A 27,454-nucleotide genomic window follows, 5' to 3' on the forward strand; every position below is an offset into this window, starting at 1 on the left:
GGACCAAACATTTTTTTTCAAAAGAATTGTGGAATTTTGGACGAAATAGTGTAGTATGACATTGAGGTCGACGACATAGTATAGTATGACGTTTCGGTCACATTTTGGGCTAAAAAAAAAAGATTCTAAAAATTTTACAGATTTTGGACGACATAGTATAGTATGTCGTTTTTGTCAAATTTTGGTCCAAAATAGTTTTTTCAAAAAAATGGTCAGATTTTGGACGAAATAGTATAGTATGTCGTTTTTGTCAAATTTTGGACCAAATGTTTTTTTTTCAAAAAAATTGTCAGATTTAGGACGAAATAGTGTAGTATGTCGTTTTTGTCAAATTTTGGTCCAAAATAGTTTTTTCAAAAAAATGGTCAGATTTTGGACGAAATAGTGTAGTATGACATTGAGGTCGACGACATAGTATAGTATGACGTTCTGGTCACGTTTTGGGCTAAAAAAAAGAAATTTCAAAAAAGTTTCCGATTTTGGACGACATAGTATAGTATGTCGTTTTTGTTCAATTCTGGACCAAACGTATTTTTTACAAAAAATTGTCAGATTTTGGACGAAAAAGTATAGTATGACATTGAGGTCGATGACATAGTATAGTAGGACATCTTGGTCACATTTTGGGCTAAAAAAGAATATTTCAAAAATTTTTACAGATTTTGGACGACATAGTATAGTATGTCGTTTTTGTCAAATTTTGGTCCAAAATAGTTTTTTCAAAAAAATGGTCAGATTTTGGACGAAATAGTGTAGTATGACATTGAGGTCGATGACATAGTATAGTATGACGTTTTGGTCACATTTTGGGCTAAAAAAAAAAGAATTTCAAAATTTTTTACAGATTTTGGACGACATAGTATAGTATGTCGTTTTTGTCAAATTTTGGACCAAATGTTTTTTTTTCAAAAAAATTGTCAGATTTAGGACGAAATAGTGTAGTATGATATTGAGGTCGATGACATAGTATAATAGGACATCTTGGTCACATTTTGGGCTAAAAAAGAATATTTCAAAAAATTTTACAGATTTTGGTAGACAAAGTATAGTATGTCGTTTTTGTCAAATTTTGGTCCAAAATAGTTTTTTCAAAAAAATTGTCAGATTTTGGACGAAATAGTGTAGTATGACATTGAGGTCGACGACATAGTATAGTATGACGTTTTGGTTACATTTTGGGCCAAAAAAAAAGAATTTCGAAATTTTTTACAAATTTTGGACGACATAGTATAGTATGTCGTTTTTGTTCAATTCTGGACCAAATTCTTTTTTTTCAAAAGAATTGTCCAATTTTGGATGAAATAGTGTAGTATGACATTGAGGTCGACGACATAGTATAGTATGATGTTTCGGCCACGTTTTGGGCTAAAAAAAAAAGATTCTACAAATTTTACAGATTTTGGACGACATAGTATAGTATGTCGTTTTTGTCAAATTTTGGTCCAAAATAGTTTTTTCAAAAAAATGGTCAGATTTTGGACGAAATAGTCTAGTATGACATTGAGGTCGCCGACATAGTATAGTATGACGTTTCGGTCACATTTTGGGCTAAAAAAAAAAGATTCTAAAAAATTTCTGATTTTGGACGACATAGTATAGTATGTCGTTTTTGTCAAATTTTGGACCAAATATTTTTTTTCAAAAAAATTGCCAGATTTTGGACAAAATAGTGTAGTATGACATTGAGGTCGAGGATATAGTATAGTATGACGTTCTGGTCACATTTTGGAGTCTTTTTGGGCAAAAAAAAAAAATTTGAAAAAAAAATCCGATTTTGGACGACATAGTATAGTATGTCGTTTTTGTCAAATTTCGGTCCGAAATAGTTTTTTCAAAAAAATGGTCAGATTTTGGACAAAATAGTGGAGTATGACATTGAGGTCGACGACATAGTACAGTATGACGTTTCGGTCACATTTTGGGCAAAAAAAAAGAAGATTCTAAAAAATTTACAGATTTTGGACGACATAGTATAGTATGTTGTTTTTGTCAAATTTTGGACCAAATGTTTTTTTTTCAAAAAAATGGTCAGATTTAGGACGAAATAGTGTAATATGACATTGAGGTCGAGGACATAGTATAGTAGGACATCTTGGTCACATTTTGGGCTAAAAAAGAATATTTCAAAATTTTTTACAGATTTTGGACGACATAGTATAGTATGTCGTTTCTGTCAAATTTTGGTCCAAAATAGTTTTTTCAGAAAAATGTCAGATTTTGGACGAAATAGTGTAGTATGACATTGAGGTCGACGACATAGTATAGTATGACGTTTTGGTTACATTTTGGGCCAAAAAAAAAGAATTTCAAAATTTTTTACAAATTTTGGACGACATAGTATAGTATGTCGTTTCTGTCAAATTTTGGACCAAATGTTTTTTTTTCAAAAAAATGGTCAGATTTAGGACGAAATAGTGTAATATGACATTGAGGTCGAGGACATAGTATAGTAGGACATTTAGGTCACATTTTGGGCTAAAAAAAATATTTCAAAAATGTTTACAGATTTTGGACGACATAGTATAGTATGTCGTTTTTGTCAAATTTTGTACCAAATTTTTTTTTTCAAAAAAATTGTCAGATTTTGGACAAAATAGTATAGTATGACATTGAGGTCGACGACGTAGTATAGTATGACGTTTTGGTCACATTTTGGGCTAAAAAAAAAGATTCTAAAAATTTTACAGATTCAGGATGAAATAGTGTAGTTTGACATTGAGGTCGATGACATAGTATAGTATGACGTTTTGGTCACATTTTGGGGTAAAAAAAGAATTCTAACATTTTGACAGATTTTGGACGACATAGTATAGTATGTCGTTTCTGTCCAATTTTGGACCAACATGTTTTTTTCAAAAAAATGGTCCGATTTTGGACGAAAAAGTGTAGTATGACATTGAGGTCGACGACATAGTATAGTATGACGTTTTGGTCACATTTTGGGCTATTAAAAAAATTCAAAAAAAATTCTGATTTTGGACGTCATAGTATAGTATGTCGTTTTTGTCAAATTTTGGACCAACATTTTTTTTTCAAAAAATTTGTCCGATTTTAGGATGAAAAAGTGTAGTATGACATTTTGGTCACATTTTGGGCTAAAAAAAGAATTCTAACATTTTGACAGATTTTGGACGACATAGTATAGTATGTCGTTTTTGTCAAATTTTGGACCAAAATGTTTTTTTCAAAAGAAATGTCCGATTTTGGACGAAATAGTGTAGTATGGCATTGTGGTCGTCGACATAGTATAGTATGACGTTTTGGTCACATTTTGGGCTAAAAAAAGAATTCTAACATTTTGACAGATTTTGGACGACATAGTATAGTATGTCGTTTTTGTCAAATTTTGGACCAAAATGTTTTTTTCAAAAGAAATGTCCGATTTTGGACGAAATAGTGTAGTATGACATTGAGGTCGACGACATAGTATAGTATGACGTTTTGGTCACATTTTGGGCTATAAAAAGAATTCTAACATTTTGACAGATTTTGGATGACATAGTAAAGTATGTCGTTTTTGTCAAATTTTGGACCAAAATGTTTTTTTCAAAAAAAATGTCAGATTTTGGACGAAATAGTGTAGTATGACATTGAGGTCGACGACATAGTACAGTATGACGTTTTGGTCACATTTTGGGGTAAAAAAAGAATTCTAACATTTTTACAGATTTTGGACGACATAGTATAGTATGTCGTTTCTGTCCAATTTTGGACCAAAATGTTTTTTTCAAAAAAATGGTCTGATTTTGGACGAAAAAGTGTAGTATGACATTGAGGTCGACGACATAGTATAGTATGACGTTTTGGTCACATTTTGGGCTAAAAAAAGAATTCTAACATTTTGACAGATTTTGGACGACATAGTATAGTATGTCGTTTCTGTCCAATTTTGGACCAACATGTTTTTTTCAAAAAAATGGTCCGATTTTGGACGAAAAAGTGTAGTATGACATTGAGGTCGAGGACATAGTATAGTATGACATTTTGGTCACACTTTGGGCTAAAAAAAAGAAATTCAAAAAAATGTCAGATTTTGGATGACATAGTATAGTATGTCGTTTTTGTCAAATTTTGGACCAAAATGTTTTTTTCAAAAAAATGGTCCGATTTTGGACGAAAAAGTGTAGTATGACATTGAGGTCGAGGACATAGTATAGTATGACATTTTGGTCACACTTTGGGCTAAAAAAAAGAAATTCAAAAAAATGTCAGATTTTGGATGACATAGTATAGTATGTCGTTTTTGTCAAATTTTGGACCAAAATGTTTTTTTCAAAAAAATGGTCCGATTTTGGACGAAAAAGTGTAGTATGACATTGAGGTCGACGACATAGTATAGTATGACATTTTGGTCACACTTTGGGCTAAAAAAAAGAAATTCAAAAAAATTTCAGATTTTGGATGACATAGTATAGTATGTCGTTTTTGTCAAATTTTGGACCAAAATGTTTTTTTCAAAAAAAATGTCCGATTTTGGACGAAATAGTGTAGTATGACATTGAGGTCGACGACATAGTATAGTATGACGTTTTGGTCACATTTTGGGCTATAAAAAGAATTCTAACATTTTGACAGATTTTGGATGACATAGTATAGTATGTCGTTTTTGTCAAATTTTGGACCAAAATGTTTTTTTCAAAAAAAATGTCAGATTTTGGACGAAATAGTGTAGTATGACATTGAGGTCGACGACATAGTACAGTATGACGTTTTGGTCACATTTTGGGGTAAAAAAAGAATTCTAACATTTTTACAGATTTTGGACGACATAGTATAGTATGTCGTTTCTGTCCAATTTTGGACCAAAATGTTTTTTTCAAAAAAATGGTCTGATTTTGGACGAAAAAGTGTAGTATGACATTGAGGTCGACGACATAGTATAGTATGACGTTTTGGTCACATTTTGGGCTATTAAAAAAATTCAAAAAAAATTACGATTTTGGACGAAATATTATAGTATGTCGTTTTTGTCAAATTTTGGACCAACATTTTTTCTTCAAAAAAATTGACGAAAAAGTGTAGTATGACATTGAGGTCGACGACATAGTATAGTATGACGTTTTGGTCACATTTTGGACCAAAATGTTTTTTTCAAAAAAATGGTCCGATTTTGGACGAGAAAGTGTAGTATGACATTGAGGTCGACGACATAGTATAGTATGACGTTTTGGTCACATTTTGGGCTATTAAAAAAGTTCAAAAAAAATTCCGATTTTGGAAGACATAGTATAGTATGTCGTTTTTGTCAAATTTTGGACCAAAATTTTTTTTTCAAAAAAATTGTCCGATTTTGGACGAAAAAGTGTAGTATGACATTGAGGTCGACGAAATAGAATAGTATGACGTTTTGGTCACATTTTGGGCTAAAAAAAAAATTTCAAAAAAAAATCCGATTTTGGACGACATAGTATAGTATGTGGTTTTTGTCAAATTTTGGACCAAAATGTTTTTTTCAAAAAAATTGTCCGATTTTGGACGAAAAAGTGTAGTATGACATTGAGGTCGACGAAATAGAATAGTATGACGTTTTGGTCACATTTTGGGCTGAAAAAAAAATTTCAAAAAAGAATCCGATTTTGGATGACATAGTATAGTATTTGGTTTTTGTCAAATTTTGGACCAAAATGTGTTTTTCAAAAAAAATGTCAGATTTTGGACGACATAGTATAGTATGTGGTTTTTGTCAAATTTTGGACCAAAATGTTTTTTTCAAAAAAATTGTCCGATTTTGGACGAAAAAGTGTAGTATGACATTGAGGTCGACGAAATAGAATAGTATGACGTTTTGGTCACATTTTGGGCTGAAAAAAAAATTTCAAAAAAGAATCCGATTTTGGATGACATAGTATAGTATTTGGTTTTTGTCAAATTTTGGACCAAAATGTTTTTTTCAAAAAAAATGTCAGATTTTGGACGAAATAGTGTAGTATGACATTGAGGTCGACGACATAGTATAGTATGACGTTTTGGTCACATTTTGGGCTGAAAAAAAAATTTCAAAAAAGAATCCGATTTTGGATGACATAGTATAGTATTTGGTTTTTGTCAAATTTTGGACCAAAATGTTTTTTTCAAAAAAAATGTCAGATTTTGGACGACATAGTATAGTATGTGGTTTTTGTCAAATTTTGGACCAAAATGTTTTTTTCAAAAAAATTGTCCGATTTTGGACGAAAAAGTGTAGTATGACATTGAGGTCGACGAAATAGAATAGTATGACGTTTTGGTCACATTTTGGGCTGAAAAAAAAATTTCAAAAAAGAATCCTATTTTGGATGACATAGTATAGTATTTGGTTTTTGTCAAATTTTGGACCAAAATGTTTTTTTCAAAAAAAATGTCAGATTTTGGACGAAATAGTGTAGTATGACATTGAGGTCGACGACATAGTATAGTATGACGTTTTGGTCACATTTTGGGGTAAAAAAAGAATTCTAACATTTTGACAGATTTTGGACGACATAGTATTGTATGTCGTTCTTGTCAAATTTTGGACCAAAATGTTTTTTTCAAAAAAATGGTCCGATTTTGGACGAAAAAGTGTAGTTTGACATTGAGGTCGACGACATAGTATAGTATGACGTTTTGGTCACATTTTGGGCTATTAAAAAAATTCAAAAAAAAATCAGATTTTGGACGACATAGTATAGTATGTCGTTTTTGTCAAATTTTGGACCAAAATGTTTTTTTCTAAAAATTGTCAGTGTTGAGTTTGTTTCAGAATGTCGTACGAAACACGTCAAAAACCTGAACTGCTCTGATTTTAACATATTGTCTTTGCTCATTTCTTTGTTGACATTAATCAACAAAAATGGCAGCTAGCTCCTTTGAGGCTTTTTCAAGCCTTTTCAGGGCTAGCTCTTTCCTCCCAGGATCGCAGAGTCGTCCATGATGAAGTTGAAATCCTCGTTGAAATTGAAATGACGCAAACGCACGACCGCACGCGACGCAACGGAGAGTTTTAGTTTGGTTTTTGGAAGTTGTTTTGTTTGTTTTTGAAGGTTTTTAGTTTTGTTTTGTTGTTTTTGAAACACCCAGACAGACACACACACATATGCGTAAACACGTACCTGCAGCGGGATTTGAACCCACGATGTCTTGAACCTGATGCGACGTCCTTGTCCACTGCACCATCTTCAACGACAGAGGATGACATGAAAAAAGTGAAGTGATGAAGGATCAAACAGCAAGCATGAAGACAAGTGTCTCAGTCCAGCAGAAGATGACTTGTATCTCTGAGGTTAGAAGTTCTAATCTTACAATGAAGTCAAGTTCACACACTTTTCAAACTTTAGAGCAAAAACACAAGTTAAAAACATCAAGAAAGAGTTTTTCTGCAACTTAATCAAAATGGCTTCTGCCATAAGAGTAAGACTTGTGTGCATGAGGTTGTGAGTTCAAATCCTGCAGTGACCTGATATTCTTGAGTTAAAGATTTAATGAAAACAGTCAAAAAAAATAATCTGATTTTGGACATAGTATAGTATGTCGTTTTGGTCACATTTTGGACCAAAATGTTTTTTTCAAAAAAAATGTCAGATTTTGGACGAAATAGTGTAGTATGACATGGAGGTCGACGACATAGTATAGTATGACGTTTTGGTCACACTTTGGGCTATAAAAAAAATTCAAAAAAAATTCTGATTTTGGACGACATAGTATAGTATGTCGTTTTTGTCAAATTTTGGACCAAAATGTTTTTTTCCCAAAAAATGGTCAGATATTGGACGAAATAGTGTAGTATGACATTGAGGTCGAGGACATAGTAAAGTATGACGTTTTGGTCACATTTTGGGGAAAAAAAAGAATTCTAACATTTTGACAGATTTTGGACGACATAGTATAGTATGTCGTTTCTGTCCAATTTTGGACCAACATGTTTTTTTCAAAAAAATGGTCCGATTTTGGACGAAAAAGTGTAGTATGACATTGAGATCGACGACATAGTATAGTATGACGTTTCGGTCACATTTTGGGCTAAAAAAAGAAGATTCTAAAAAATTTACAGATTTTGGACGACATAGTATAGTATGTCGTTTTTGTCAAATTTTGGACCAAAATGTTTTTTTCAAAAAAAAAGTCAGATTTTGGACGAAATAGTGTAGTATGACATTGAGGTCGACGACATAGTATAGTATGACGTTTTGGTCACATTTTGGACCAAAATATTTTTTTCCAAAAAAATGGTCAGATTTTGGACGAAATAGTGTAGTATGACATGGAGGTCGACGACATAGTATAGTATGATGTTTTGGTCACATTTTGGGCTATAAAAAAATTCAAAAAAAATTCAGATTTTGGACGACATAGTATAGTATGTCGTTTTTGTCAAATTTTGGACCAAAATGTTTTTTTCAAAAAAAATGTCAGATTCTGGACGAAATAGTGTAGTATGACATTGAGGTCGACGACATAGTATAGTATGACGTTTTGGTCACATTTTGGGCTATAAAAAGAATTCTAACATTTTGACAGATTTTGGATGACATAGTATAGTATGTCGTTTTTGTCAAATTTTGGACCAAAATGTTTTTTTCAAAAAAATGGTCTGATTTGGGACGAAAAAGTGTAGTATGACATTGAAGTCGACGACATAGTATAGTATGACGTTTTGGTCACATTTTGGGCTATTAAAAATTTTAAAAAAAAAATCCGATTTTGGACGTCATAGTATAGTATGTCGTTTTTGTCAAATTTTGGACCAACATTTTTTTTTCAAAAAATTTGTCCGATTTTCGATGAAAAAGTGTAGTATGACATTGAGGTCGACGACATAGTATAGTATGACGTTTTGGTCACATTTTGGGGTAAAAAAAGAATTCTAACATTTTGAGAGATTTTGGACAACATAGTATAGTATGTCGTTTTTGTCAAATTTTGGACCAAAATGTTTTTTTCAAAAAAATGGTCCGATTTTGGACGAAAAAGTGTAGTATGACATTGAGGTCGACGACATAGTATAGTATGACGTTTCGGTCACATTTTGGGCTAAAAAAAAAAGATTCTAAAAAATGTCTGATTTTGGACGACATAGTATAGTATGTCGTTTTTGTCAAATTTTGGACCAAATATTTTTTTTCAAAAAAATTGCCAGATTTTGGACAAAATAGTGTAGTATGACATTGAGGTCGAGGATATAGTATAGTATGACGTTCTGGTCACATTTTGGAGTCTTTTTGGGCTAAAAAAAAAAATTTGAAAAAAAATTCCGATTTTGGACGACATAGGATAGTATGTCGTTTTTGTTAAATTTTGGACCAAACATTTTTTTTCAAAAGAATTGTCGAATTTTGGACGAAATAGTGTAGTATGACATTGAGATCGACGTCATAGTATAGTAGGACATCTTGGTCACATTTTGGGCTAAAAAAGAATATTTCAAAATTTTTTACAGATTTTGGACGACATAGTATAGTATGTCGTTTTTGTTCAATTTTGGACCAAACATTTTTTTTCAAAAGAATTGTGGAATTTTGGACGAAATAGTGTAGTATGACATTGAGGTCGACGACATAGTATAGTATGACGTTTCGGTCACATTTTGGGCTAAAAAAAAAAGATTCTAAAAATTTTACAGATTTTGGACGACATAGTATAGTATGTCGTTTTTGTCAAATTTTGGACCAAATATTTTTTTTCAAAAAAATTGCCAGATTTTGGACAAAATAGTGTAGTATGACATTGAGGTCGAGGATATAGTATAGTATGACGTTCTGGTCACATTTTGGAGTCTTTTTGGGCTAAAAAAAAAAATTTGAAAAAAAATTCCGATTTTGGACGACATAGTATAGTATGTCGTTTTTGTCAAATTTTGGTCCGAAATAGTTTTTTCAAAAAAATGGTCAGATTTTGGACAAAATAGTGTAGTATGACATTGAGGTCGACGACATAGTATAGTATGACGTTTCGGTCACATTTTGGGCAAAAAAAAAGAAGATTCTAAAAAATTTACAGATTTTGGACGACATAGTATAGTATGTTGTTTTTGTCAAATTTTGGACCAAATGTTTTTTTTTCAAAAAAATGGTCAGATTTAGGACGAAATAGTGTAATATGACATTGAGGTCGAGGACATAGTATAGTAGGACGTTTAGGTCACATTTTGGGCTAAAAAAAATATTTCAAAAATTTTTACAGATTTTGGACGACATAGTATAGTATGTCGTTTTTGTTAAATTTTGGACCAAACATTTTTTTTCAAAAGAATTGTCGAATTTTGGACGAAATAGTGTAGTATGACATTGAGATCGACGTCATAGTATAGTAGGACATCTTGGTCACATTTTGGGCTAAAAAAGAATATTTCAAAATTTTTTACAGATTTTGGACGACATAGTATAGTATGTCGTTTTTGTTCAATTTTGGACCAAACATTTTTTTTCAAAAGAATTGTGGAATTTTGGACGAAATAGTGTAGTATGACATTGAGGTCGACGACATAGTATAGTATGACGTTTCGGTCACATTTTGGGCTAAAAAAAAAAGATTCTAAAAATTTTACAGATTTTGGACGACATAGTATAGTATGTCGTTTTTGTCAAATTTTGGTCCAAAATAGTTTTTTCAAAAAAATGGTCAGATTTTGGACGAAATAGTGTAGTATGACATTGAGGTCGACGACATAGTATAGTATGACGTTCTGGTCACGTTTTGGGCTAAAAAAAAGAAATTTCAAAAAAGTTTCCGATTTTGGACGACATAGTATAGTATGTCGTTTTTGTTCAATTTTGGACCAAACATTTTTTTTCAAAAGAATTGTGGAATTTTGGACGAAATAGTGTAGTATGACATTGAGGTCGACGACATAGTATAGTATGACGTTTCGGTCACATTTTGGGCTAAAAAAAAAAGATTCTAAAAATTTTACAGATTTTGGACGACATAGTATAGTATGTCGTTTTTGTCAAATTTTGGTCCAAAATAGTTTTTTCAAAAAAATGGTCAGATTTTGGACGAAATAGTATAGTATGTCGTTTTTGTCAAATTTTGGTCCAAAATAGTTTTTTCAAAAAAATGGTCAGATTTTGGACGAAATAGTGTAGTATGACATTGAGGTCGACGACATAGTATAGTATGACGTTCTGGTCACGTTTTGGGCTAAAAAAAAGAAATTTCAAAAAAGTTTCCGATTTTGGACGACATAGTATAGTATGTCGTTTTTGTCAAATTTTGGTCCAAATGTTTTTTTTTCAAAAAAATTGTCAGACTTAGGACGAAATAGTGTAGTATGACATTGAGGTCGATGACATAGTATAGTAGGACATCTTGGTCACATTTTGGGCTAAAAAAGAATATTTCAAAACATTTTACAGATTTTGGACGACAAAGTATAGTATGTCGTTTTGTCAAATTTTGGTCCAAAATAGTTTTTTCAAAAAAATGGTCAGATTTTGGACGAAATAGTGTAGTATGACATTGAGGTCGACGACATAGTATAGTATGACGTTTTGGTTACATTTTGGGCCAAAAAAAAAGAATTTCAAATTTTTTTACAAATTTTGGACGACATAGTATAGTATGTCGTTTTTGTCAAATTTTGGTCCGAAATAGTTTTTTCAAAAAAATGGTCAGATTTTGGACAAAATAGTGTAGTATGACATTGAGGTCGACGACATAGTATAGTATGACGTTTCGGTCACATTTTGGGCAAAAAAAAAGAAGATTCTAAAAAATTTACAGATTTTGGACGACATAGTATAGTATGTTGTTTTTGTCAAATTTTGGACCAAATGCTTTTTTTTCAAAAAAATGGTCAGATTTAGGACGAAATAGTGTAATATGACATTGAGGTCGAGGACATAGTATAGTAGGACGTTTAGGTCACATTTTGGGCTAAAAAAAATATTTCAAAATTTTTTACAGATTTTGGACGACATAGTATAGTATGTCGTTTTTGTTCAATTTTGGACCAAACATTTTTTTTCAAAAGAATTGTGGAATTTTGGACGAAATAGTGTAGTATGACATTGAGGTCGACGACATAGTATAGTATGACGTTTCGGTCACATTTTGGGCTAAAAAAAAAAGATTCTCAAAATTTTACAGATTTTGGACGACATAGTATAGTATGTCGTTTTTGTCAAATATTGGTCCAAAATAGTTTTTTCAAAAAAATGGTCAGATTTTGGACGAAATAGTATAGTATGTCGTTTTTGTCAAATTTTGGACCAAATGTTTTTTTTTCAAAAAAATTGTCAGATTTAGGACGAAATAGTGTAGTATGTCGTTTTTGTCAAATTTTGGTCCAAAATAGTTTTTTCAAAAAAATGGTCAGATTTTGGACGAAATAGTGTAGTATGACATTGAGGTCGACGACATAGTATAGTATGACGTTCTGGTCACGTTTTGGGCTAAAGAAAAGAAATTTCAAAAAAGTTTCCGATTTTGGACGACATAGTATAGTATGTCGTTTTTGTTCAATTCTGGACCAAACGTATTCTTTTTACAAAAAATGGTCAGATTTTGGACGAAAAAGTATAGTATGACATTGAGGTCGATGACATAGTATAGTAGGACATCTTGGTCACATTTTGGGCTAAAAAAGAATATTTCAAATTTTTTTACAGATTTTGGACGACATAGTATAGTATGTCGTTTCTGTCAAATTTTGGTCCAAAATAGTTTTTTCAAAAAAATGGTCAGATTTTGGACGAAATAGTGTAGTATGACATTGAGGTCGACGACATAGTATAGTATGACGTTTTGGTTCCATTTTGGGCGGAAAAAAAAGAATTTCAAAATTTTTTACAAATTTTGGACGACATAGTATAGTATGTCGTTTCTGTCAAATTTTTGACCAAATGTTTTTTTTTCAAAAAAATGGTCAGATTTAGGACGAAATAGTGTAGTATGACATTGAGGTCGATGACATAGTATAATAGGACATCTTGGTCACATTTTGGGCTAAAAAAGAATATTTCAAAAATTTTTACAGATTTTGGACGACAAATTATAGTATGTCGTTTTTGTCAAATTTTGGTCCAAAATAGTTTTTTCAAAAAAATGGTCAGATTTTGGACGAAATAGTGTAGTATGACATTGAGGTCGACGACATAGTATAGTATGACGTTTTGGTTACATTTTGGGCCAAAAAAAAAGAATTTCAAAATTTTTTACAAATTTTGGACGACATAGTATAGTATGTCGTTTCTGTCAAATTTTGGACCAAATGTTTTTTTTTCAAATAAATGGTCAGATTTAGGACGAAATAGTGTAGTATGACATTGAGGTCGATGACATAGTACAGTAGGACATCTTGGTCACATTTTGGGCTAAAAAAGAATATTTCAAATTTTTTTACAGATTTTGGACGACATAGTATAGTATGTCGTTTCTGTCAAATTTTGGTCCAAAATAGTTTTTTCAAAAAAATGGTCAGATTTTGGACGAAATAGTGTAGTATGACATTGAGGTCGACGACATAGTATAGTATGACGTTTTGGTTCCATTTTGGGCGGAAAAAAAAGAATTTCAAAATTTTTTACAAATTTTGGACGACATAGTATAGTATGTCGTTTCTGTCAAATTTTGGACCAAATGTTTTTTTTTCAAAAAAATGGTCAGATTTAGGACGAAATAGTGTAGTATGACATTGAGGTCGATGACATAGTATAATAGGACATCTTGGTCACATTTTGGGCTAAAAAAGAATATTTCAAAAAATTTTACAGATTTTGGACGACAAAGTATAGTATGTCGTTTTTGTCAAATTTTGGTCCAAAATAGTTTTTTCAAAAAAATGGTCAGATTTTGGACGAAATAGTGTAGTATGACATTGAGGTCGACGACATAGTATAGTATGACGTTTTGGTTACATTTTGGGCCAAAAAAAAAGAATTTCAAAATTTTTTACAAATTTTGGACGACATAGTATAGTATGTCGTTTTTGTTCAATTCTGGACCAAATTCTTTTTTTTCAAAAGAATTGTCCAATTTTGGACGAAATAGTGTAGTATGACATTGAGGTCGACGACATAGTATAGTATGATGTTTCGGCCACGTTTTGGGCTAAAAAAAAAAGATTCTACAAATTTTACAGATTTTGGACGACATAGTATAGTATGTCGTTTTTGTCAAATTTTGGTCCAAAATAGTTTTTTCAAAAAAATGGTCAGATTTTGGACGAAATAGTCTAGTATGACATTGAGGTCGCCGACATAGTATAGTATGACGTTTCGGTCACATTTTGGGCCAAAAAAAAGAAGATTCTAAAAAATTTCTGATTTTGGACGACATAGTATAGTATGTTGTTTTTGTCAAATTTTGGACCAAATATTTTTTTTCAAAAAAATTGCCAGATTTTGGACAAAATAGTGTAGTATGACATTGAGGTCGACGACATAGTATAGTATGACGTTTTGGTCACATTTTGGGCTAAAAAAAAAGATTCTAAAAAAATTTCAGATTTTGGACGACATAGTATAGTATGTCGTTTTTGTTCAATTTTGAACCAAACATTTTTTTTCAAAAGAATTGTCGAATTTTGGACGAAATAGTGTAGTATGACATTGAGATCGACGTCATAGTATAGTAGGACATCTTGGTCACATTTTGGGCTAAAAAAGAATATTTCAAAATTTTTTACAGATTTTGGACGACATAGTATAGTATGTTGTTTTTGTCAAATTTTGGTCCAAAATAGTTTTTTCAAAAAATGGTCAGATTTTTGATGAAATAGTATAGTATGACGTTTTGGTCACATTTTGGGCTAAAAAATAAATAAATAATAATTTCCGACGACAGTATCGAAAGTGAAAGAGTTTTTCTGCAACTCAGTCAAAAATGGCTTCTGCTGTAAGAGTAAGACTTGTGTGTGTGAGGTTGTGAGTTCAAATCCTGAAATGACCTGAACTTTTTGAGGTAAAGATTTAATGAAAACAGTCAAAAAAATTGTCACATTTTGGACGACATGGTGTAGTACAACAAGATTTGGGCTAAAATAAATTTTAAAAAAGAGTCAAATTTTGGTTCCAAAATAAAGTTCTTATTAAATGTGAATTTTTTAGCTTCATTTTGACAAAAAGTGAATTACTGGAGAAAATCGTCAACAGCTTCATGATTCTAAAAAAAAATCAGTATTTTTGCTTTTAACGTTTTAAATCTGTCTCTTAAATCTGGACTTTATTTGTAAACAAATGACAATAAATGACATAAAGTTTTCTTTATTCTGTCTGTTATCAACGCATCGTTCTGCGTCTTCATCATCGTTAAATATCGCCATCGCTGTGATTTCAAACATTCAAATCCACGCGTTAACAACGATAAACGTGAGCTTTAAAGAAAAGATTCACATTTGTTACTTTGTTAAAGTTTGTCTCTGCGTCTCAGACGCATCCTCGTCGATAAGGGGGCGTGTCATCGCGCGTCCTCGTCGATAAGGGGGCGTGTCATCATTTGTCCTCGTCGATAAGGGGGCGTCATCGCGCGTCCTCGTCGATAAGGGGGCGTGTCATCATTTGTCCTCGTCGATAAGGGGGCGTGTCATCATTTGTCCTTGTCAATAAGGGGGCGTGTCATCTGGTCATCGACCAACCAATCAAAGTGATGCATTTCCAGAAATCACCGTTGCTCGACTCTGAGACGCCCCCTGCTGCTCCGGTGTGTTATCGCAGCAGCAGGCACTTCCTGTGTGCGATCAGAAGATCTTGACGTCCAGCAGACGGACGTCACCCTGAACCTCCACCACTTTGATCCGGTCCAGATCCTGGACCCGGTGTTTGTAGTCCAGCAAGTGGTTCCCGTTCACCGCGACTCTGAAGAAGTGCGAGTCACATCGGACGATCATCTGCGACAAACAAACAAATCGTACGCCGATTTCTTTAGTTTGGGAATTCCGGAATGTTTCTGTGCGCGTGTCACAGCGAGGTCAAAGGTCAAAGGTCACACACACACACACCTCAAAGTACTGTCCGGCGGTGAAGGGGAACGAGGTCAGCGTCTTCTCCTCGACGCCCCAGCTCTCGCACAGGAAGGAGTTCCTGATGAAGGCGGAGCTTTTGAGCCGAGGGTTCAGGTGCAGCACGATGTCAGCGCCGTGTGAAGGTCGCAGGTTCACACAGAAACTGAATAAACAAACGTCAACAAATAAATAAATAAACATAAACAAACAGGTCACAGGTTTACGCAGAAACTGTATAAACAAACGTCAACAAATGAACGTCAACAAATAAACGTAAACAAACATAAACATAAACAAACAAACACATAAACAAATAAACAGGTCGCAGGTTCACGCAGAAACTGAATAAACAAACGTCAACAAATAAATAAATAAACATAAACAAACAGGTCACAGGTTTACGCAGAAACTGTATAAACAAACGTCAACAAATGAACGTCAACAAATAAACGTAAACAAACATAAACATAAACAAACAAACACATAAACAAATAAACAGGTCGCAGGTTCACGCAGAAACTGAATAAACAAACGTCAACAAATAAATAAATAAATAAACAAACAAACAAACAGGGGTCCGTTTGACAGAGCAGGTTTAGTGAAAACTCTGAGTCTTTTAAGCCTGAAATGAGGGAAACTGAGTTTTCCGTTTGACAAAGTGAGGTAAGTCAAAGCAGAGAAAGAGGAGAAACTCTAGCCTGTTTCACAGAGAGAGGTAACTTAACCTCTCGGTCAGTCACCATGGTAACTTAACCTCTCGGTCAGTCACCATGGTAACTTAACCTCTCGGTCAGTCACCATGGTAACTTAACCTCTCGGTCAGTCACCATGGTAACTTAACCTCTCGGTCAGTCACCATGGTAACTTAACCTCTCGGTCAGTCACCATGGTAACTTAAGCTCTCGGTCAGTCACCATGGTAACTTAACCTCTCGGTCAGTCACCATGGTAACTTAAGCTCTCGGTCAGTCACCATGGTAACTTAACCTCTCGGTCAGTCACCATGGTAACTTAACCTCTCGGTCAGTCACCATGGTAACTTAACCTCTCGGTCAGTCACCATGGTAACTTAACCTCTCGGTCAGTCACCATGGTAACTTAACCTCTCGGTCAGTCACCATGGTAACTTAAGCTCTCGGTCAGTCACCATGGTAACTTAACCTCTCGGTCAGTCACCATGGTAACTTAAGCTCTCGGTCAGTCACCATGGTAACTTAACCTCTCGGTCAGTCACCATGGTAACTTAACCTCTCGGTCAGTCACCATGGTAACTTAAGCTCTCGGTCAGTCACCATGGTAACTTAACCTCTCGGTCAGTCACCATGGTAACTTAACCTCTCGGTCAGTCACCATGGTAACTTAACCTCTCGGTCAGTCACCATGGTAACTTAAGCTCTCGGTCAGTCACCATGGTAACTTAACCTCTCGGTCAGTCACCATGGTAACTTAACCTCTCGGTCAGTCACCATGGTAACTTAACCTCTCGGTCAGTCACCATGGTAACTTAACCTCTCGGTCAGTCACCATGGTAACTTAAGCTCTCGGTCAGTCACCATGGTAACTTAAGCTCTGGGTCAGTCACCATGGTAACTTAAGCTCTCGGTCAGTCACCATGGTAACTTAAGCTCTCGGTCAGTCACCATGGTAACTTAAGCTCTGGGTCAGTCACCATGGTAACTTAAGCTCTCGGTCAGTCACCATGGTAACTTAAGCTCTCGGTCAGTCACCATGGTAACTTAACCTCTCGGTCAGTCACCATGGTAACTTAAGCTCTCGGTCAGTCACCATGGTAACTTAAGCTCTCGGTCAGTCACCATGGTAACTTAAGCTCTGGGTCAGTCACCATGGTAACTTAAGCTCTCGGTCAGTCACCATGGTAACTTAAGCTCTCGGTCAGTCACCATGGTAACTTAAGCTCTCGGTCAGTCACCATGGTAACTTAAGCTCTGGGTCAGTCACCATGGTAACTTAAGCTCTCGGTCAGTCACCATGGTAACTTAAGCTCTCGGTCAGTCACCATGGTAACTTAAGCTCTGGGTCAGTCACCATGGTAACTTAAGCTCTCGGTCAGTCACCATGGTAACTTAAGCTCTCGGTCAGTCACCATGGTAACTTAACCTCTCGGTCAGTCACCATGGTAACTTAAGCTCTCGGTCAGTCACCATGGTAACTTAACCTCTCGGTCAGTCACCATGGTAACTTAAGCTCTCGGTCAGTCACCATGGTAACTTAAGCTCTCGGTCAGTTACCATGGTAACATGCTCTTTGAAACTAACCTTGAGTTTCTCTCTGACTCCGCCCTCTTTCAGACACACACAGTATTTGATTTCCTCATTCATTCAGTCAGCAGAGTTTTATCGTAGTATAGTTCTGCGTCTGTTCTGCGTCTGTTCTGCGTTTACATTACAAGTTATATTAGGTGGAGACTATTTTCACTACATGTCTGTGGATGAAGGTGCATCATTACTGTGCAGAGAATTAAATATTGGTCTGTAGATGATTATCAGACTCATATATGTTCTTACATTTACACACACTTTTCTTTTTGAGCAGAACTGTTTCACGTCACAGTTCATCATTTACATTCACAACCTAATCAGTCCTTACATTTACAACATTAACAACCAGAGTCACGCTCTCACATCACAGTAGATATTGTGTGTTGAGCTGCAGTTTAAAAAAATAAATAATTTACTTTCAAATTTACAAATTTACAAATGTTTCTTTTATAGAACGTCATAGATGCAGATCACTTGAACGTGATATAAAGAATGAGAAGTCATTTATGTGTGAAAACATCATTATGTTGGTGATAAAACAACTGTACAGTCAAACAGACACTTTATATTTACTTTATGTAAAACATGATCAAAAGTTTTTACCTGTTTGAACAATGTTTTTATGTTTTTTTATGTTGCGCTTCTCCCCCGAGGGATTACACCTAAATAAATACATTAATAATCTATAACTCTATAATATTATTGTGATTGTGCAAAGGACGACATTTAAACTTCCTCATCATCATCAGTGTTCTCTCTCTCTCTCTCTCTCAGACGTCGTCTCTCTCTCTTTTGCTGCTGTTACACTTCCTTCTAAAAACTTGCTCAAACTCACACATTAATATTTATCAACTCCAGTGGGTGAATAACATCACCCTCCACTTCCTCGTTGTCATGGTGACTCGTTGAAACGTGGCTCCATTAATACTGTCTGTTTATACTTGTGGTGCACGCGCTTAACTCGAGGTGAAACTACTCTGAGTTGAACAAACTAACTCAAATCAGCTGTTTTGAAACTGAAAACTCAGAGTTTCCTTTATTAGAGTAGATCAACTCAGAGTTCAGGGTTAGACTCAGAGTTTGTTCAACCTGCTTTGTGAAACAGACCCCAGGTCACAGGTTCACTCAGAAACTGAATAGACAAACGTCAACAAATAAACATAAACAAACACATAAACATAAACAAACAAATAAACACAAACAAACACAAACAAATAAACAGGTCGCAGGTTCACGCAGAAACTGAATAAACATACGTCAACAAATAAATAAATAAACATAAACAAACAAACAAACAGGTCACAGGTTCACTCAGAAACTGAATAAACAATCATCACTGAACTGCTGTGTGTGTGTTTGGTTCTGTGGCTGCAAAGCATCATGGGAAACGCGGTCCTTCAACACAGACACTAAAGGCTCGTGGCCTGTAAACACCATCCCATAATAATGATGAATCTCTCCTGATGAACATGAGCTGAAACAAACGTCGTCATGGTTACCTGCGAGCGTTTTCATTGGTTTCTGCTTTGATGGAGATGCTGCGTCCGACTCTGAGGCCGTCGCTAAGGTTAGCGGTGAACGGGACCAGCTGCACACACACACACACACACACACACACACGCACACGCACACACACACACACACACACACACACACACACACACACACACACACACACACACACACACACACACACACACACACACACACACACAATCAATCAAACATTGCTTGTTAAACTACAAAGACCATCATGCATCAGTTAAACTCACCAAATTTCCTGACGAGGAAACGATCGCCTGAAAAACAAAATATAATATTATTATATTTTTATTATGAATAATATTTAATATTATTATTATTATATATAATATAAAACATATTTTCAGTCAGAAACAAGAAAAAAAGCTTTTATTTATAATTTTTTACCTGATCAAAAAAAAGGTTTGGTTTTCTGAGCCAAACCTGAATTTAATTTATTGTTACCCTAGCATATGTTAGCATACCTTAGCACACGTTAGCATTCGCAAGCTTCATATTAATCTAATATCGCACACAAACACGTACATAAAATAACTTCTTCTGAGCAGGAAATTAAAACGGTGGTAGTTAACATGGAGCTAGCATGGAGCTAGCATGGAGTTAGCATGGAGTTAGCATGGAGCTGGCATGGAGTTAGCATGGAGCTAGCATGAAGAAGACAATTAACAATTTCAAGTGGAAGAAGTTTGGCTGAATCTGTGTTTTTTGATGTGAAGAACAAAATCAAAAATACAATTTGATCAATTACAGCTTCTCATTTGCATATATGCATATATACACATACACATATACTGTATGTGTATATATACATATATACGCACACACATGTACTGTATGTGTATACATATATACACATAAAGAATAAATGAAACATGGGGTTTTTCTCTCTCGTTAAAACTAAAAAACATGAATAATTATTTGCTGATTCACATGAACGAGCCTCTCACCTTCCTCTCTGACTCCTGATTGGTCGGAGTGGCAGCAGGAGAAATCTAAACAACAACAACAACAACAACAACGGTCACGCCCCCTCGCCACAGACGAGTCACATGAAGACACGGAAAAAAAAAGCCGCAGACTCACCGACGCCGGCGGGACCACGCCCACAGCTTCAACGCTGACCTTTCCGGAGATGCAGAGCGTGTCGACGCGCTCCAGCGCCACCCGGTGTTTGTACTGCAACAGGTGAGCGCCGTTCACCGCCACCTTGAACTCGTCTCTGAGGACGAGGACGACGAGCTCGAAGGCGTCGCCGGCGCTGAGCGCCGCCCGGTGCAGGATCTGCTCGCGGCCCCAGCGCTCGTTCTTCAGCGTGTTGCACACGACGCACGGCGACCTCCCAAACCTCGGGTTGAAGTGAAACGCTACGTCGGCGCGCGGCTTCACGCTGCTGCCGCACGTGAAGTCCACCTGGAACCTGCAAGACATCGCAGACGCAGGCGCTCGCCATGTTAGCGCACGGAAATGTTTAGCGCCGTGGCGATAATTTCGTACAAAGTGCAGACGATTCAGTCACATCCTTTTACGACGCGTGTCACGCAGAAATCCCACGTCACTAACTAACTAACTTTGTTTCAGAGAAAAAATATTTACCGTCACGATGGATATTTTTTATAAACCACGGAAAGTGTACGATGAACATTAAGTGATTTTGGCACGAGACAAATTTATAAAGTTATGTCAACGTTACGTCAACGTTACGTCAACGTTACGTCAACGTTACGTCAACGTTACGTCAACGTTACGTCACATTACATCACATTTCGTCATCGTTATGTCAACATTACGTCAAAGTTGCGTCACATTGCGCCAACATTGCGTCACATTACGTTAACGTGACTTCACATTAGATCAACGTTACGTCAATGTTACATCACATTATGCCGTTACGTCACATTTCGTCAACATTATGTAAACATTATGTCACATTACGTCGACGCTACGTCAACGTTACGTCAACATTACGTCAAAGTTACATCACATTGTGGCAACATTACGTCACATTAAGTCACCATTACGTCAAAGTTACATCAACATTACGTCAATGTTACGTCAACGTTACCTCACATTATGCCGTTACGTCACATTACATCAACGTTACGTCCACATTGCGCCAACATTGCGTCACATTACGTTAACATTATGTCACATTAGATCAACATTCCGTCAACGTTATTTCAAAGTTACATCAAAATTACTTCAAAGTTTCGTCAACATTACTTCAACTTTACATAAACAATACGTCAACGTTACGTCAAAATTAAGTCAATGCATTTGCTCTAATAAGGAAACTGACTTTCTGGAATTCACTTGGTTTTCCGTAATCTCAATCCCTGGTAAATCCCTTTGAATTAAAGCACAAACATGTGACGCTCAATCTCGTCTGTTTCCGCACTTTCACCCTAATGTTTACATCAGGTGTCCTCAGACTGACGCGGTTTATGCGCTAACGCTAACGCTAACAAACTCACCTGTCGGAGTCTGACGGAACTGAACCCTGGATGAGAACCATCTCACCTGGACACAAACCACCGAGGATGGTCCCAGCGAAGGGCATCACCTGTGGAGGAGACACCTGTGAGACTGAGGGAAATCTATTGACTTTATTTAAGTAAATGATTGACACTGTAAACATGTCAATAAACATCATCAGAAGCATTTTAGCTGAGTCATGAGTTTCATGAGCATTTGTTACACAGCTGAAGAATGACTCAGCATAAAAGTGTCTAATCATGACTCTTCAGTTTTAATCAGCTGTGTCTGATCGACCTTTTCCGTCGTGTCGTAAACGTTTATTATTGTCGTAAAGACTCAGGGCAGCGTCACTGACGACAAACTCCATAGGAAATGTGAGCCATTTGAGCCTTTTCGAACAAACCTGTACGACTTAATCATCAAAAAAGACCAAAGCAGCGTCACTGCGACACTGACACTACGTCACTCTTTAATACGGCTCACACAAAAACACACGTCATGTTTCTGTTCCGGTAAAAATGACGTAAAAATGATCCTCACAGAGCGGATCGTGTTAAAGCTCATTAGCTTCATATTCAGGGTTAGCTAAACGGCATCACGTGACGCGACAGAAAACACTGACGCGATCAACTTATCTGCGAGCTAACCGGCTAACCGGCTAACAGACACAAAAAAAACTTCGCCATCGTCTATCGATTAATCGTTGACGTCACAGCAGAGGACAGATGCGCGTGCTAACGTTGAGACTCACCGGCTTTAAAAACGTCTGTCTCGCGCTGGAAACGAACATGTTTACCGCCGTCGTCTGTTTACTTCCGCGTATGACGTCAGCCAGGATGGGTCTTATCTTTTCATCCTAGCTTTTCAAAATAAGAGCGACTGACTTTGTCTTTTTACGACTTTCCAACAATAGAGTTGGAATTCTAGTTAAACGAATTGTTTTTGTTACACACTCATGTAACTTTGTGCTCTAAAATAAGCATTTTAGCTCCAGTCAGCTGAATGTGGTTTTGAATTTTTAGAAAAATATTTGTGCACAAAACTTAAAACGTCACTTTGTTCGAGTCTTATTTTGAAAAGGTTTTTGTATGAACTCGTGTGGTTAAGGTTCTTTTAATATATATTTATATTTATATTTATATATATATACACATATATATATGCAGATGTAAAACGACTGCTGGTAAATTTATCTCTTTAAAACTTCTATGGCCATTTTGGAGCTCAATTTTTATTTTGAAATTGTGAACATGTTTCCTGTTCATCTGATAAAAGAGTGAAGAGCAGAGTTTGAATCTGTCACTTTATTACATATAAAACTGTACAAAATAAAAACCTCCCAAAAGATAAAAACAACCTTATAAACACATTAGACAATAAAAGCAACGATAAAAGCCTTGTTCATCGTGATCCACAGCAGCAGGAGCAGCAGCGCCCCCTTGTGACTAATAATATTATGTAAACGTAGCGTCAGCTGCTTAGTGTCTTTAAAAACGTCAGCGTTTCCTGTGCGCTGTCCTCAGAAGTCTGCGTCCAGTCTGAAGGTGTTGTCTGTGCTCGTGGACATCACGCCCATCCTCTGGTACTCGCCCACTCTCTTCTCAAAGAAGTTTGTCTTTCCCTCCAGAGAAATGTTCTCCATGAAGTCAAAGGGGTTCTCCACCCTGAAGATCTGCACACCACAGAGAGAGAGAGAACACAGAGTCAGTCACTGAGTGACAGGTGAGTCATTCAAATGTGTCCAGAATTTGACCATTTTTAAGTTTTAAAAAAATATTGGTCCCAAATTTGACAAAAAGTCATGCTATACTATGTCGTAGAAACAGGCGATTTTTGAGGAAAAAATGTCCGTCCAAAATTTGACCATTTTTAAATTTAAAAAAATGTTGGTCTCAAATTTGACAAAAACATCATACTATGCGATGTTTTCCAAATTTGAAAAAAAAAGTAAGTAAAAAAAGTTTGCCCCAAATATAACAAAAACGTCATACGTGTAGTATGACGTTTTTAAATTGAAAAAAAAATTATTTTTGGTCCGAAATGTCATGCTACACCATGTCATGACGTCATACTAAACTATGTTGTAAAAAATAATTTTTGTAAGAAATTTGACAAAAACATTGTACTATAATAGGTTGTTGTCCAGAATTTAACAATTAAAAAAAGTTTTTCCAAAATTTGACAATTTTTAAATAAAAAAAAAAAATGTGGTCCCAAATTTGACAAAAACTTTATACTTTGTCGCCCAAAATTTGACCATTAAAAAAAAAAAATCATATTTCCCAAATTTGACAAAAAGGCCATGCTATAACATGCTCTCCAGAATTTGAAAAATTTGGGGAAAAAAATGTTTGTCCAAAATTGTACAAAAACATTATACTATACTATTTTGTGACATCATACTATACTATGTTGTAGAAAACGCAACGATTTTTTTGAAAAAAAAAAGTCATACTATATACCATATCGTTTTAAATTTGACAATTAAAAAATTACTAATAATTTGGTCCCAAACTTGAGTGACAGGTGTGTTCAGAGTGGCGTCTGTCTCATGCTGCTGTCGTCTGTCAGTGAACCACTCGTCCTCTGATCAGAGTCTCAGCAGCACTCAGCTCCCATCACCAGCTGAGGTCTGTACCCCTGCGCGTCTCATCATCACACACCTATAGAGAGGCAGTGTGTGTGTGTGTGTGTCGTCACGGTGACGTGTGTTACCTTTGTAAAGCCCAGCTCCAGCATCAGTCTGTCAGCGACAAACTCAATGTACTGTTTCATCAGATCACAGTTCATCCCGATCAACTTCACAGGAAGAGCCTCAGTCAGGAACTCCTGAACACACACACAGGAGAGAGAGAGAGAGAGGTTAACACACACACACACACACACACACACACAGGAGAATGAGAGAGGTTAACACACACACACACGAGAGAGAGAGATTAACACATACAGTCAACACACACACACACGTTGACTCCGCCCACCTGCTCGATCTCCACAGCGTTCTTGATGACCTTGGTGACGACCTCTGAACTCGGTTTATTCACCAGATGTTTGAACATCAGACACGCAAAGTCACAGTGAAGACCCTGAGACAATCAATCAATAATCAATCAATAATCACATCATTTTAAATGTTGTTACTGTGTGTGTGTGTGTGTGTGCACACTGATGACATCATCACCTCGTCTCTGCTGATGAGCTCATTAGAGAAGGTCAGTCCAGGCATCAGGCCGCGCTTCTTCAGCCAGAAGATGGAAGCAAACGATCCAGAGAAGAAGATTCCCTCCACGGCCGCGAAGGCCACCACTCTCTCTCCTGGACCATCATCATCATCATCATAATCATCATCAATAACCAAAGCTCATCAATCATCAACACAAACACAGGCGGCTGCTTTACCGAAGGTGGCGCTCTTGTTGCCGATCCAGTTCAGGGCCCAGTCGGCCTTTTTCTTCACACACGGCAGAGTCTCAATGGCATTGAACAGGTATTCTCTGAGGGTCAGTGAACGCACCGTCAGAGGAGACATTAGAGGAGGGGAGAGAGGACAGAGGACACAGTAGAGGACAGAGGACGCAACAGAGGACACAGTAGAGGACAGAGCAGAGGACATAGTAGGACAGAGGACACTCACCTCTCCTCTCTCTCTTTGATGTAGGTGTTGATCAGCAGACTGTACATCTCTGAGTGAATGTTCTCCATGGCGATCTGGAAACCGTAAAAACACCGAGCCTCGGTCACCTGCACTTCCTGTGTGAAACGCTCCACCTGGTGGCCACGGAGTGAAAAGACAGGGTCAGACGGTCGATCGGACCGACACCAGATCAATAAACGGACGTGCGCTCGCTCACCAGGTTCTCGTTGACGATGCCGTCGCTGGCGGCGAAGAAGGCCAACACGTGTGAGATGAAGTACCTCTCCTCGTCCTTCAGAGACTCCCAGTGCTGCAGGTCCTTGGACAGATCCACCTGAACAAACACAAGCCGTTAGCCACCGCGTGACCACGCCCACAGACACGCCTCCTCGCCACGCCGCACGCTCGTACCTCCTCTGCCGTCCAGAACGAGGCCTCGGCCTTCTTGTACATCTGCCAGATGTCGTGGTACTGGATCGGGAAGATCACGAAGCGGCGGGGGTTGTCTTTGAGCAGAGGCTCCGCCTCCTCGTCAACGCTGCTCTTCTTCACCGCTTTGGGCTAAAAATAATAAAAATCAATATCAAAAATATAATCAATATCATTATTGATCAACAATAAGAGCGACTGACTTATTACTTTCCTTTAAACACCGAGTCGTAATTCTAGTTAAATAGAACAAATGTTTTTGTCATAAAATATTAGCATCAACAGGAAGTAGTGTCAGACACACACACACTCATGTATCTTTGTGCTCTAAAATTAGTATTTTTTTATACATATACACACACACATATATACATATATATACACACATACACACATATATACACACACACATATATACATACATACATACATACATACATACACTTACATACATACACACACATATACACGCACGAGTAATCAGATTAAATTTGACCTTTTTATTCAGATTATAGGAGCATATCTTAATTCACTTATATAGTTAATACATAATCAGATTATTATGTTGTGTGTTTTCAGATTAACTGGATTAATGAGTGAGTTTTAATCTGAACCATGTGATCAGATTCATTTAAATCCGACACACATTCCCGCGCAATGAAGATGATCAATGCGATCGACCGGCCTCAGACCGGAAGTGGTCAGCTGACTCACTGCGTCACTTACCTCAGCGTCGCTGAAGATTTTTCGCGCGGTTTTCGACGCCAGGACGCGGGTGTTGTTCAGACTCGGAGGCTGAAAACAACACAAACAACAAAGATCAACACAGTGAACACAAACTGGCGCCAACGCGACATCGATCACATCCGGTCGATCACGTGCGGGACGGAGGTCAGCTCAGGAAAATGGCTGCCGTTAGTTTGAAGAAAAACAAGAGACTTTTCTCACCGTGTTTTCTTTGTCCAGCGCCATTTTGTTGGTTTGACTGACGAGTGTGTTTTCATCCTTTACAGAGAGAGGAGCGCGAGCAGACAGCATGTTTACACACACACGGTGACGTCACAGAGGAGAAAAGTCCGCAAAAACACACAAACAGTGACGTCACAAAGAGCAAAGGAGGGAAAAGTCCAGACGCAGCGACATAGACGAAGAGAGACTGAAGCAGTTTCTCTGTCCGCGGCTCCTTTTATATTGA

At 36.4% G+C, this 27,454-nt stretch overlaps 2 protein-coding genes across 2 annotated transcripts; both read right to left on the minus strand.

Moving 5' to 3' along the window:
• Positions 1-14,906: 14,906 nt before the first annotated feature.
• LOC310935056 (galectin-8-like) lies at positions 14,907-23,013 on the minus strand. The gene is made up of 8 exons (XM_083898886.1): positions 22,945-23,013; positions 22,190-22,278; positions 20,802-21,135; positions 20,666-20,710; positions 19,949-19,975; positions 19,676-19,764; positions 15,896-16,061; positions 14,907-15,784 (listed from the first exon to the last, which is right to left on the minus strand). The coding sequence occupies exons 1-8, from the start codon at positions 22,981-22,983 to the stop codon at positions 15,635-15,637; spliced, it is 939 nt and encodes a 312-aa protein (XP_083755012.1). The 5' UTR covers positions 22,984-23,013; the 3' UTR covers positions 14,907-15,634.
• A 589-nt stretch (positions 23,014-23,602) lies between these two features.
• Positions 23,603-27,347, minus strand: LOC310935051 (ribonucleoside-diphosphate reductase subunit M2-like). The gene is made up of 10 exons (XM_083898879.1): positions 27,208-27,347; positions 26,986-27,054; positions 26,242-26,391; positions 26,048-26,164; positions 25,831-25,964; positions 25,596-25,690; positions 25,378-25,511; positions 25,178-25,282; positions 24,909-25,022; positions 23,603-23,865 (listed from the first exon to the last, which is right to left on the minus strand). The coding sequence occupies exons 1-10, from the start codon at positions 27,295-27,297 to the stop codon at positions 23,713-23,715; spliced, it is 1,161 nt and encodes a 386-aa protein (XP_083755005.1). The 5' UTR covers positions 27,298-27,347; the 3' UTR covers positions 23,603-23,712.
• Between the last annotated feature and the right edge of the window lie 107 nt (positions 27,348-27,454).

Source organism: Microchirus variegatus, assembly GCF_963457635.1.
Source record: "Microchirus variegatus genome assembly, chromosome: 12".
In the NCBI taxonomy this organism is placed as follows: Eukaryota; Metazoa; Chordata; class Actinopteri; order Pleuronectiformes; family Soleidae; genus Microchirus; species Microchirus variegatus.